Raw genomic sequence first — 12698 nt, forward strand, 5'->3', positions numbered from 1 at the left:
CTCAGCACGGACCCCAGCTGGAAAAGTCCATGACTTGATGTTTGTAAAAATACTACTCTCTGAGTCCCACACAGGGTCAACCCAAAGAGGAACACATCAAGGCACAGAATCATCAAACTGACAACAATTAAGGATAAGGAGAAAATACTGAAATCAGCAAGAGAAAAGCAACAAATAACATACAAGGGAACTCTCATAAGGTTATCAGCTGATTTTTCAGCAGAAACTCTACAGGCCAGAAGGGAGTGGCATGATATATATTTAAAGTGATGAAAGGGGAAAACTTACAACCAAGAATACTCTATCCAGCAGGGCTCTCATTCAGACTTGATGGAGAAATCAAAAGCTTCACAGATAAACAAAAACTAAAAGAATTCAGCACCACCAAACCAGCTTTACAACAAATGTTAAAGGAAATTCTCTAGTCATCAAACCACAAGAGAACAAAAAGAAGAGGGGTGGGAAAAGGCATGCAAAAACAAAGCCAAAACAATTAACAAAATGGCAATAAGAATATATGTATCAATAATTACCTTAAATGCAAAGGGAGTCAACGCTCCAACCAAAAGACGCAGACGCAGGCTGGCTGAATGGACACAGAAACAAGACCCGCGTGCATGCTGTGTCTGCAAGAGGCCCGCTTCACAGCTAGAGACACACACAGGCTGGAAGTGAGGGGACGGGAAGAGATACTCCATGCAAATAGAAACCAAAAGCAAGCTGGACTCAGACAAAAGAGGCTTTAAAATAAAGACTGTTGTAAGAGACAAAAGAAGGACACTGCATAATGCTCAAGGGAATCAATCCAAGAAGAGGCTGTAACAATTGTAAATATATACGCCCCCAACAGAGGGGCCCCTCAGGACATAAGGCAACTGTTAACACACATAAATGGGGACATAGTAACGCAGTAATATTGGGGGACCTTAACACCCCACTTCCATCAATGGACAGATCACCCAGACAGAAAATCAGTAAGAAAATACAGGCCCTAAATGACACATTAGACCAGATGGACGTAATTGGTATCTATGGAGCATCCCATCTGAAAGCAGCAGAACAGTCTTCTCAGGTGCACATGGGACTTTCTCTAGGATAGGCCACACGCTGGCCCGCAAAGCAAGCCTCGGTCAACTTAAGAAAACTGAAGTTGTACAAACCATCTTTTCCAGCCACAGCACTATAAAGTCAGAAACCAACTACAAGAAAAAAATAACTGGAAAAACTGCAAACACGTCGACAGTAAACAACATGCTACCAACCAACCAATGGATCACCAAAGAAATCAAGGAGGAAATCAAAAAATACTTAGAGACAAATTAAAACAAAAACACAATGATTCAAAACCCATGGGGTGCAGCAAAAGTTATTCTCAGAGGGAAGCTAATAGTGACACAAACCTACCTCAGGAAACAAGGAAAATCTCAAGTAAACAACCTAAACTGACACCTAAAGCAGCTGGAGAAAGAACAAAAAACAAAACCCAAAGTTAGTAGAAGAAAAGAAATCAAAGATTAGGGCAGAAATAAATGAAATAGAGACTTAAAAAAAAAAACGGAAAATATCAATGAAACTAAAAGCTGATTCCTTGAAAAGATAAACAAAATTGATAAACCTTTAGTCAGACTCATTAAGAAAAAAAGGGAGCAGGCCCAAATTAATAAAAATCAAACATGAAAAAGGAGAAGTTACAACCAACACCACAGAAATACAAGGGGTCGTAAGAGACTACCATGAGCAACAATACATCAACAAGAAGGCAACGTAGAAGAAATGGACAATTTCTTAGAAAGGTACAATTTGCCAAGATTGAACCAGGAGGAAATAGACAATATGAATAGATCGATTACCAGCACTGAAATTAATCAGTAATTTTAAAACTCCCAACAAACAAAAGTCCAGGACTAGATGGCTTCACAGGTAAATTCTACCAAACCTTTAGAGAAGAGTTAACACCTATTGTTCTGACACTATCCCAAAAAGCTGCAGGGAAGGAACACTTACAAACTCATTCTATGAGGCCACCAACACTGTCATACCAAAACCAGACAAAGAGATCACAAGAAATAAAATTATAAGCCAATATCACTTACCAGTATAGATGCAAAAATCCAAAATACAGGCAAATAGACTCCAACAATACATTAAAAGAGTCATATATCATGATGAGGTGGGATTTATCCCAGAGATGCAGGGATTTTTCTGTATTCACAAATCAATCAGGGTGATACGCCACATTAACAACTTGAAGAATAAAAAACCATATGATCATCTCAATAGATGCAGGAAAAGCTTTTGCTAAAATTCAACATCCATTTATGATAAAAACTCTCCAGAAAGTGGGCACAGACAGAACATAATTTCAACGTAAGAAAGGCCATGTATGACAAACCTACAGCTAACGTCGTACTTAATGGGGAAAAGCTGAAGTCACTTCCTCCAAGATCAGGAACAACACAAGGATGCCCACTCTCACCACTTGTACTCAACAACATTTTGGAAGTCTTAGCTATAGCAATCAGAGAAGAAAAAGAAATGAAAGGAATCCAAACTGGAAACAAAGTAAAACTGTCACTGTCTGCAGATGACATGATCCTGTACATAGAAAACCCTAAAGAAGTGACCAGAAAACTACTAGAGCTCGTCAATGAATATGGTAAACTTGCAGGACACAAAATTACTACACAGAAATCAGTTGCATTTCTATACACCAACAACGAAATAGCAGAAAAAGAAATTAAGGAAACAGTATCCGTTTACCATCACACCAAAAAAATAAAGTACCTAGGAATAAACCTACTTAAGGAGGCAAAAGAACTGTACTCCCCAAACTATAAGACACTGAGGAAAGAAATGGAAGATGACATAAACAGATGGAAAGATACACTATGTTCTTGGATTGGAAGAATCAATACAGTTAAAATGGCCGTGCTACCCAAGGCAATATACAGATTCAATGCAATCCTTATCAAATTACCAACGACATTTTTCACACAGCAGGAACAAAAAAATGTCAAAATTTGTATGGAAACACAAAAGACCCTGAATAGCCAAAACAATCTTGAAAATGAAGAACGGAGTGGGAGGAATCATGGTGACTTGTGACTATATTACAAAGCTACAGTGATCAAAACAGTATGGTTTTGGCACAAAAACAGACACATAAAGCAATGGAACAGGATGGAAACTCCAGAAATAAACCCATGCACTTATGGTCAATTAACCTATGACAAGGGAGGCAAGAATATACAATGGAGAAAAGACAGTCTCTTCTGTAAGTGGTGCTGGGAAAACTGGACGGCTACCTGTAAAAGACTGAAATCAGAACATTCTCTAACACCGTGTACAAAAATAAACTCAAAATGGATTAAAGACTTAAACACAAGACTAGATACAAAACTCCTAGAGGAAAACACAGGCAGGACACTCTCAGACAAAAATCACAGCAACATATTTTTGGAACCAGCTCCTGGAGTCATGGAAACAAAAGCAAAAATAAACAAATGGGATCTAATTCAACTTAAAAGCTTTTGTGCAGCTAAGGATACCATCAACAAAACAAAAAGACAACCTACAGAATGGGAGAAAATATTTGCAAATGATGCGACTGACAAGGGACAAATTTCCAAAATATACAAACAGCTCATATAGCTTAATAACAAAAAAACAAGCAACCCAATCAAAAAATGGGCAGAAGATCTACAGACATCTCTCCAAAGAAGACATGCAGATGGCCAACAGGCACATGAAAAGATGCTCAACATCACTAACTGTTAGAGAAATGCAAATCAAACTACAGTGAGATAACACCTCACACCAGTCGGAATGGCCATCATTCAACAGTCTACAAATGATAAATGTGGGAGAGGGTGTGGAGAACAGGGAACCCTCCTACACTGCTGGTGGGAATGTGAATTGGTGCAGCCACTGTGGAGAACAGTATGGAGGTTCCTTAGAAAACTGAAAATAGACTTAGCATATGATCCAGCAATCCCACTCCTGGGCATATACCCAGAGAAAAATATAATTCAGGAAGACACATGCACCCCACTGTTCACAGCAGCACTATTCACAACAGCCAAGACATGGAAGCAGCCCAAGTGTCTAAACAGATGGCTGGATAAGGAAGATGTGGTATATGTATACAATGGAATACTACCAAGCCGTAAAAAAGAATAAAATAATGCCATTTGCAGCAACATGGATGGACCTGGAGATGGTCCTTCTAAGTGAAGTAAGCCAGAAAGAGAAAGAAAAATGCTATAAGACATCACTTACATGTGGAATCTAAATAAAAAGGACACAAATGACTACTTATTTACAACTTAGATGATTGATTTCTTACACATATGTAAGCACATCTAACTGTCCTTTACGACTGGATTACTGCATTCTGTTACTTCTTATTTTTTGGTTGGTATTATTCCATTGATAACTATGTAAGTTTAAAAAGGTAAAGTTCTAAACTGTTCTTAGAAACACTGAACAGTACATATATGTATATTTTAAAATAATTTTATCTTTTAATTAGTTGCTCTTCCTAGAATAAACTTTGTTTACCCAAGAACTTTGGGGTAAAAAAAATTAGTGATAAATTTTATGTTATATATATTTTATCAATAAGTTTTTTAAATGGAAAAAAAAAAGAATACTTTCTCCCCGAAGACTATCTGAAGTATGGCATTTCCCCAAATGTATTGCTAAGCACCTACTGTGTGCTGAACACCTACTGTGCACCAGACCCTGTGCGGGCTGGATGAGGCACAGTGCCTCCCAGGGCTCCTCCTCTTCAAGAGGAGACACGTGGACACAGAAGAGGAGAGAGTATGATGTGAGGGGACACGGACGAAGAGCTGGAGGGGCAGCCTGCTACTCATCACCTTCTCACCCCAGGAACGAGTAATTCCCAAGCTCATGCGCACGGAGGGCTTCCTCGGGAGGCCAGGCCTTCACAGCGCAGGGCTGGGCACCGCCCTCCCTCTGGGGTCCACCCAAACCTCCCGCCGCGGCCCGCTGGACATCTGGGGCCCCGTGCCGGCCCATCCCACTCCCGGATCGGCTGCCAGCAGCAGAGACAAGGCTCTCCTCACAGGCTGGGCTGGGAAGCTGGAGCCCGGGCCCCATTTCCCAAAGGGCCCCGGCAGAACAGCACCTAAAGCCCGCCCCCCGGGGAGGGCAGCACAGGAGATAGCCCAGGCGGCTGAGAACCCCGCCCGGGGCTGGCACCCAGGCGCCCGCCGCCCGCGGGCTCCGGAAGCTCAGAGCCCAGGCTCGCTGCTGCAGGGGTATCTTACCATGGAAACGGCAGTGCCGGCGCGGGGCGCCGGCAGGAAGGCACGCCTCGGCGCTGCCAGCGCTGCTCCCCGGAGCCGGGGCCCCGGGCCGGGCGAGTCGCCAGGGGCGGGCGGGTGGAAGGGGGCCGGGGCCACACCCAGAGGGGCCTCCCGCTGCTGCCGCACCTGCGCACCGGGGCACAGAAAGCCCCCCAGCACTCCACTGCCCTGGGGGCCAGCCACGCCCCAGCTCGTCTGCCCAGAGGCCTGGGTTCTGGTTCTAAGAGACGCCCCGACCCCAGCCACCTGCCCACTGGGCCTCAGTTTGCTCATCTGCATGAGTCTGTGCCTATTTGCGAGGCCTGGGTGCAGGCTGGCCAGTGTCCTCGGGTCCCTCGCAGCCCTGAGGGGCAGGGGAATAACTGAGTCCCAGGTGCAGAGGAGCTGAGAGCTGAAGGCTGGACCCCAGTCCCCAGACGCTATGCCCCCCACCCTGGGATGGAGACACAGCTGGTCCAGCCTCCAGCTCCTTCTAGGGGCCGGAGAACCCCTGTTCTAGCCTGCGGGGCTGGCCCGGCTCCCTGCTGTCCTGGGCAGGCAGGGGTGGTGTGTGCAGAGACCAGGGTGGCTTCAGAGGGAGGGGGACCCAGAGAACAGCTGGCTGCCAGCCACCCTCTGCCCACCAGGCCCCGCCCGCCTCGCCCAGTGATTCACGTGCCTTCCCGGGGAGGTACAGGGGCCAGGATAAACACTCAACGGCTGGAAGTCAAAAGACACACTGGCGCTCCCCCAGCCTGGCTGTGGTACAGGGCACGGCCCGCAGGACGGCCAAGAACGATAAGCGCTCCGCTGCGAGAGCTCCGTGCCACGCAGTGACAGCCCAGCCACCCGGGGGTCCCGGCCCGACCCGCAGGGACACACAGGGTCGGCACAGTGGTGTTTGTGCCCAGTCTGGGTGATGATGGTGGCGGGAGACGTGGGGGAAGCCGTGTGGCACCCACTGAAACTCAAACTTTCCGCTCAGAGGGTATCAAGCCCCTACTGATGGAGGGCGAGTGGCAGGAGGAAGGGTCCAGGGAGACCCCACCCCAGCACAGGGGAGAGGCGTCCCCACCAAAGCCACAGGTGCCTCTGCAAGTGCCGAAGCGGCCTCTTCTCAAGGCCACCGACCTCACTGGTTGGGGTGGCTTTTGTGGAGACTGGAATTAAACTTGATGGTCTTCAGGGCGTATTTGGGATGTGAGACCCCAGGCGCCCATGTGGGCTAAGGCTGACCTTGACCTTTACCCATGAAGAAAGCGATCCAAGAGGGGGGACATTTAAGCCCCAAGAATTCTTATCCTTGGGTATTGGTGGCAGATCTTGGGGCGGGGGAAGGGAGCCCCTGAAGACCTGCCTCCCTCCCCCAGCACAGCACAGCAGAAGCTCGAACAGATGCCCAGGACGGAGTCACCCCAGAGCCTTCGGAGGGAAGGTGGCCCTGCTGACACCTGGATCTCAGACTTCTGGCCTCTCTGTACCATATCCGTGCCCCCCACCCCAGCGGGGAGGCCAGGAGTCCCAAGGGCAAGAAGGACAGACTACGCTCACCTCACCCCCAGGAGACTCCCTGTCAGTCCCCCCCAGGGGCGTTTTCCCAGGTGGCTCCTGCTTCCTCCCGAGTCCCCGGAGCACCTGGCGGGCTGTGGACCTGCTTGTCTTCTTTTCACACTGAAGCTGCGGGGAGGGTTTCTCAGACGCCGAGCCTTCTGCAGACACGCGGGGCTGTCAGAGACACTGCTGCATTTCCGCCTGGAGGCCACTCCAGCCAGGAGTAAGCAGACGGGGTGAAAGGAGGCGCGAGGGCTCCCAGCCCCTCGTGGCCGACTCTCTGCAAACAGGATCCTCCCTTGGCCTGACACACCTGGCTCTCTCCCACCTGCGCCTGCTCAGGCATCTTCCCTGGTCAGGGACACACCTGTGAGCCCGCAACGGGGCTATGTGGGCTGTGTCTCCTCAGTCCATATGTCCATCCGTCCATCCACCTGTCTGTCCATCCATCCGTTTCTCTCTCCATATGTCCATCTACTCATCTGTCTATCCATCCACCCATCCATCCTTCTTTCCATGCTTTATTCATTCATCCGTCCATTTGTCTGTCCATTTGCCCATCCATTTGCCTGTCTACCCGTCCATCTGTCCATTCATCCATCCATTTGCCTGTCTACCCATCCACCGGTCCATTCATCCATCCATTTGTCCATTCACCCACCCAACCATCCTTCTGTCCACGCATGTATCCACCTGTCCATCCTTTCATTTGTCTGTCCATCCATCCATCCTTCCATCCTTCTCAATCCTGGGCACTAACTCCCAGAATTCCTAACACTCTCCCCTCTCTGCCCTCAACCTTGGTTTCACCATCACAAACCAGAAACAGAGAAATGAGAAAATCCAGGCAGCCTGGGCTTGGGGTGAGGGCCAGGCAGGGGTGGTGACAGCCAAGATCCTAAGAGGTGGCCATGACCAAGACTTCAAAGAGCAGGGCAGCCCCAGGAAATTTTCGAGGATAGGGCAAAGACAACCCACTGCCCCCCGCCACCTCCACCCAGATCCAGCCCTGAGGCTTCTCTCAGAATCTGGGTCCGGGGAACCAGCACCTTGTCCTGAGGGAAATTCTCCACTATGCCTCTCAGAGATACACTCAGATCCCCAGAGATGACAGGGTGATGGTGGATGCTGGAGAGGACACTGGCTGCTAGAAGACCCACGTCCACACTTCAGGGGATACGGGCTCAGATCCACACCTCCTGTCACCTCTCCACGGCGGGCCAAGACTTCATCTGCCACAGCTGGGTGGTCTGTCTCATCTCACCCACCCCAGTGGTGGCTGTTCCCTCAGATGTGCACCCCAGAGAACACAACTTGAGATCCCGGATGCTTTCTGTGCCCTCCCTGAGGTCCCGAGCTGCCCACGTTAACTGGGGGAGCTGGGCTTCTGCCCACCCCCCCCACACGAACCCATCCTTCCTGGTGGCAGTACCCCTCTCCCCAGGATGCCCCCCAGGTCCCGCCTCTGCCAGGCAGGACCGGGGGGGAGGAAGGACGGACGTGGGCTGTTCCTCCATCTGGAGCTGGCGGCCCAGGCCCCAGGAACTCAAGGGCGGCACAGACAGCGTCCGGCGTTTCCACAGCTGTATCCCTTGCCCGGCCTGGCTTAGATATTTGTGGGACGAATGCAGCTGACAGGCAAAGCCCCGCTGGCCCGGCAGGCCGCCCTGGCTGCCCCAGCGTCCTGCGGAGGAGCAGGGCCCCACCGCAGGGAGACAAGCTCTCCACAGAGCCAGTTCGGCACAGGCACCTCTCAGTCGAGTCTCTGATTTGGGTTTCTAATTCGGGGGGCTGTGGGAGTTTATGATGCCTTTTAAAACATAAAAATAAAACACTCACAAGGACATTTTTAAAAGCCCAAATGGAATTTTACCTTCTGGCTTCAGCTTGGCCTACAAGGCCCTGCACTGGCCTCTGCTGGCCTCCACGCTGCAACTCAAACACACCATCTTGCTCCTGCCTCAGGGCCTTTGCACTTGCCCTTCTCGTGGACTGACACACATTTCAGCTCTATAGCCATAAAGACCACTCTCTCATTTATTTTGGTTTCCATGACATGCCACTTCCCTGACCACCCTGTCTAAAGTAGCTCCATCCTCACCGAGCTTTTTGTCTTCAGGGGACTCAGCAATCCACCTGGCATTGTATCATATATTTAAGTGGGTGACTGTCTCTCCCACTAGAATGCCAGTTCCAAGGGGGCAGGGACCTTGAACATCTTGTTCACCGCTGTCACCCATGCCCCCAGACAGTGCAGGGCATACAGCAGGTACTTAATAAATATTGGGGGGACGAATGACTGATTTCCAGACCTTTGTTTGGTTTGGGAATTACCAAGGCCATTACCATCTTTGCTCCAAAGAGTGAGTAAGAAAACCTATGGGAAAGTTAAGATAGGGGGTCAGGGGTTCACGCACACCCAGGTTGGTCCCCAAGGCCTTTTTCGTCTTGGGGGCACTGTCACAGCCAGCCGGTTACCCTACATTAGTGGGGTACTGTCCATAAGGTAAGTCTGGTTTATTAAAGTACAGTGGGGGAGATGGGGCCTCTTTGATGGAGGAGAGTGTGAGCCAATTTACCACGTACGGGCAGCGTGATACACAGGGTGACACGCTGGTGAGGCCCTCGGGGGCCAGGGGATGCGGACAGAACGGCAGCTCCCTCTCCCCCCAAGGCTGGGGCGTGTGCCACCAACTTTGACCGGGAAGGCAGGGCTGGGAACTGTGTGTTTAAGCAAAGACGCTTACCCCAGGCTGAAACCCAGATGCTTGGTGGGGTGACACACGACCCTACCCTACCAGGTCGCCAAAGCAAACCCGGCCCAGGTTGCTGCTGGCCTCTTCCTGGGCATCTGAAACCTTGGCTCCAAGACTCAGGAGAGGTTTCTGTCCCTTTGTGCAAGATCGACAGCCAATAATTTGTCTACACCTGCGCCTGGAAAGCGTTCTCAGTGAGTCATCTGCAGGCAGGGCGATGTTAAACACCAGATTAGCAACGTTTAACAAGAGTTAACCAGGAGGTGAGGCGGCCTGCATGATAGTAACTTAGCTGTCTGGGGCCCCAGCTGCCAGCCCCAGGGGTGGGAAGAGGTTGCCCATGGCAACCATTTCCTGTCTCTTTCCTAAAAGCAGCATCTTCAAACCCTGTTGGTTCACAGGTATTCTCTTTTTTAATTAAAAAAAAACAAAAACAAAAAACACCCGCACAGGTTGTAGGCAGTTAACTAGCTACACAGTTAAAGGCCGGATAATAGAAGCTTGGGGTAGAGGCGCCGGAGCCCAGTTCCCTGGGTTCCATTCCAGCACGGCTGCTTACCAGCTTGGGCAAGTCCCAGCTCCTGTGCCTCAGCTTCCCTCTCTGGAAAATGGGTGTAATAAGAGTGCAAACATACTGCCTAGGAGTACTGTGAAAATTAAATGAGTTGATGCAAGTAAAGAGACCACTGCTAGCACCTGGTAAGGCTATCTAAATGCAGGAGTCATTACCTGGGCTGAAACAGCCCAGGTTTTGCCCTCAAGCCAAATTAAAAAGATCAGAGAGCACAGTTCCAGACCTGGCATCTGGTTAGCAAGGAGGGGAAAAAAGTAAAGTCAACCAGGACAGCCAAGCCCAGGAAGCCAGGCACGCTGTTCGTACGGCTGCCCCCGGCAGGTAGAAAAAGCACCCAGGAAAACCTTCTGTGAGACGGATTCCAGGTCACCCCAAGAATGAGGGGGAAGGCTGGCTCCCTGTCCCCCCGCTCCAAGCCCCCTGGTGTAGGACCCCCACAGTGATTTAGCCCCCGCATGAGCAGCCCAAATACCCGCCATGCAGCTGTGCCAAGTCTGAGACACTCTTGCAGGAAGGCTGGCCTGTTCGAACAGCGGGATCAGTTTAACTGCAAAAAGCCTGGGTCACATCCACCAGTCCCTGGAAGTCCTGAATGCCTCTCCCACCCCCAGCCCCTAAAAGAGACCAAAGTTCAAATTCAGCACATGATTTTCACCTGAGTGATTCTCAAACTTCGCTGCATATTAGAATCACCTGGTGGGGGGGGTGGTTGTTGAAAATCTCGACGCCCTGGTCCCAGCCTCTACTCATCCAATGAGAATGTCTGGAGGTAAGAGGCGGGCATGGGTTTTTTTTTTTTTTTTTTTTCAATCTCCGAGAGATTTCAGTGCCCGCTCCAGTTTGGGACCCACTGGACTGAGGAGCAAGGGAGACACGAGTGACATTCACATGAACGGGCTGCAGGCAGGGGAACCATTCCTTTCTGCTACCCGGAGGGTTTCCAGCTGGGAGGAGGCAGGTACTGCCCCGTGAGGTACCAGGAAGGCATTGCCGGGGCCCCAGGAAAGTGGGGTCCTGCTGGCACACCTGGTAGAAAAGGTGTTAAAGCATGCACAGAGTGGCAAGAACGGGGAAGTGCCACTGGAATGGTTAGCAACCTCCCAATTTCAACTTGTCGTTTCCTCAAGTTGGAAGGCACCAGGATCCAAACCCCACCCGCAGTGCTCCCGCCAAGCGGGGAAGGGGTGTGGGGGACTCAGTCTCAGCCCAGCCACCAAGCTGGGAAGACACCTGAGTCCACCTGAGGGCCCCACTAAGTCCGGTAAGACGTAAAAACTCCTGAGTGTCCTGACCTGGGGTTCCAGCCTCCCCCAAGCACCGCCTCAGCTCCACGTCAACATCCCTCAACATCCCGGCAATGAGGGGAAGGGTTCCTGTCTGGGTTTGTTTTTTTTTTTTAAAAAAAAAAAAAAGGCTTTCACGTTGGCAGCACGGGGGAACAGTAAACAGGGAGCCTGGTCAAGAGCAGCCGAGGAACCTGGGTAGCATGCCTGCACAGCCTGGCCTGGGGCTCCTGCCCACCTAGCCCGGAGCCAGCCTCTCTGAGGATTTTGGACAGTCCTCACCCCCTGTCCTTTTACTGCTGACAGTAAGATAATCACTCCTTAGAGGGGCCCACAGCCAGGGAGAGGTCTGTGTGTCCCGCGGTCAGGCTGGACCACCCCCACCTCCGCGCCCTGACCCCCACCCGGGCAGCGTGGCGGTCACTAGGCCACCTTCTCGGCTGGGCGGATGGCACCCGGTCTAGGGGGCGGCGAAGGCGCGTACTTACCGCCCTGGCCTCGCTGGGTCCCGGGGGCTCCGAGGAAGCGCCGGCGCCCCCCGCGCGGGCGTCGAGGATGCCAGGCGCCAGGGAGTAGAAGGGCGGGCTGGGGCTGGGGCTGGGGGGCAGCCCGGAGTCGGGGCTGTCCAGCAAGCCCTCCCGGCTCTTCTCCTTGAGGCTCTCCTCCATGCCTTGCAGATGCAGGTGGCCCACCATGTCTAGCGAGCGCGGGGCGCAGGCCCTCGGGGGGGCTCCTCCACCGCGCTCCGGGGCCCGGGGCGGGCGGCGGCCGGGCGAGGGCTGCGCTCTCCGGACCTGCGGGCAGAGCCGAGAGGCGGCGCGTCGGGCCCGGGGCCCCCCGCGAGCCCCCTGGCTCCGCGCGCTCGGGGCGGCCGCCGCGCCGCGCTGCCACGCCGGGCCTGCGGCCCGCCCGCCCGCCTGCCTGCCGCCGCCGGCCGCCCTCCAGCCACGCCGAGCCCGGCCTCGCCTCAGCGCTCCACCGGCCCAGCCCGAGGCGCACGCCGCCGCCGGGCCCTCTCCGCACCTTCCCGGCCGCGCCTCCTTTTCTAGGCGCCTCCTCCTCCCTCCTCGGCCGTCCTCCCGGCCCACCCCGCCCCCTGCCTGCGCGGTGGGCAACCGCCCCGCCCCGCGCCTCCACCCGCCCGCGCCAGGGGGCTGCACCGCCCGGCAGCCCTCCGGAATAAACGCCCTGGTGGCAGCACCGAGGGCTGACCCTCCCCAAG

At 52.3% G+C, this 12698-nt stretch overlaps 1 protein-coding gene across 5 annotated transcripts in view; it reads right to left on the reverse strand.

The window, feature by feature from the left end:
* The window catches only part of LOC106728837 (refilin-A), a 234102-nt gene that overhangs the window by 8414 nt on the left and 212990 nt on the right, over positions 1-12698 (reverse strand). For 4 of the 5 annotated variants that reach the window (XM_032471295.1, XM_032471299.1, XM_032471297.1 and 1 more), the window contains one exon: positions 11965-12270. In XM_032471295.1, coding sequence (XP_032327186.1) covers positions 11965-12171 — 207 coding nt within the window. In that variant the 5' untranslated portion in view covers positions 12172-12270. Of the gene's footprint in view, positions 1-11964; positions 12508-12698 lie in introns of those variants that run through there. The other variant, XM_032471296.1, reaches the window with a different exon arrangement.

This window comes from Camelus ferus, chromosome 32, assembly GCF_009834535.1.
Source record: "Camelus ferus isolate YT-003-E chromosome 32, BCGSAC_Cfer_1.0, whole genome shotgun sequence".
NCBI classification, from domain to species: Eukaryota; Metazoa; Chordata; class Mammalia; order Artiodactyla; family Camelidae; genus Camelus; species Camelus ferus.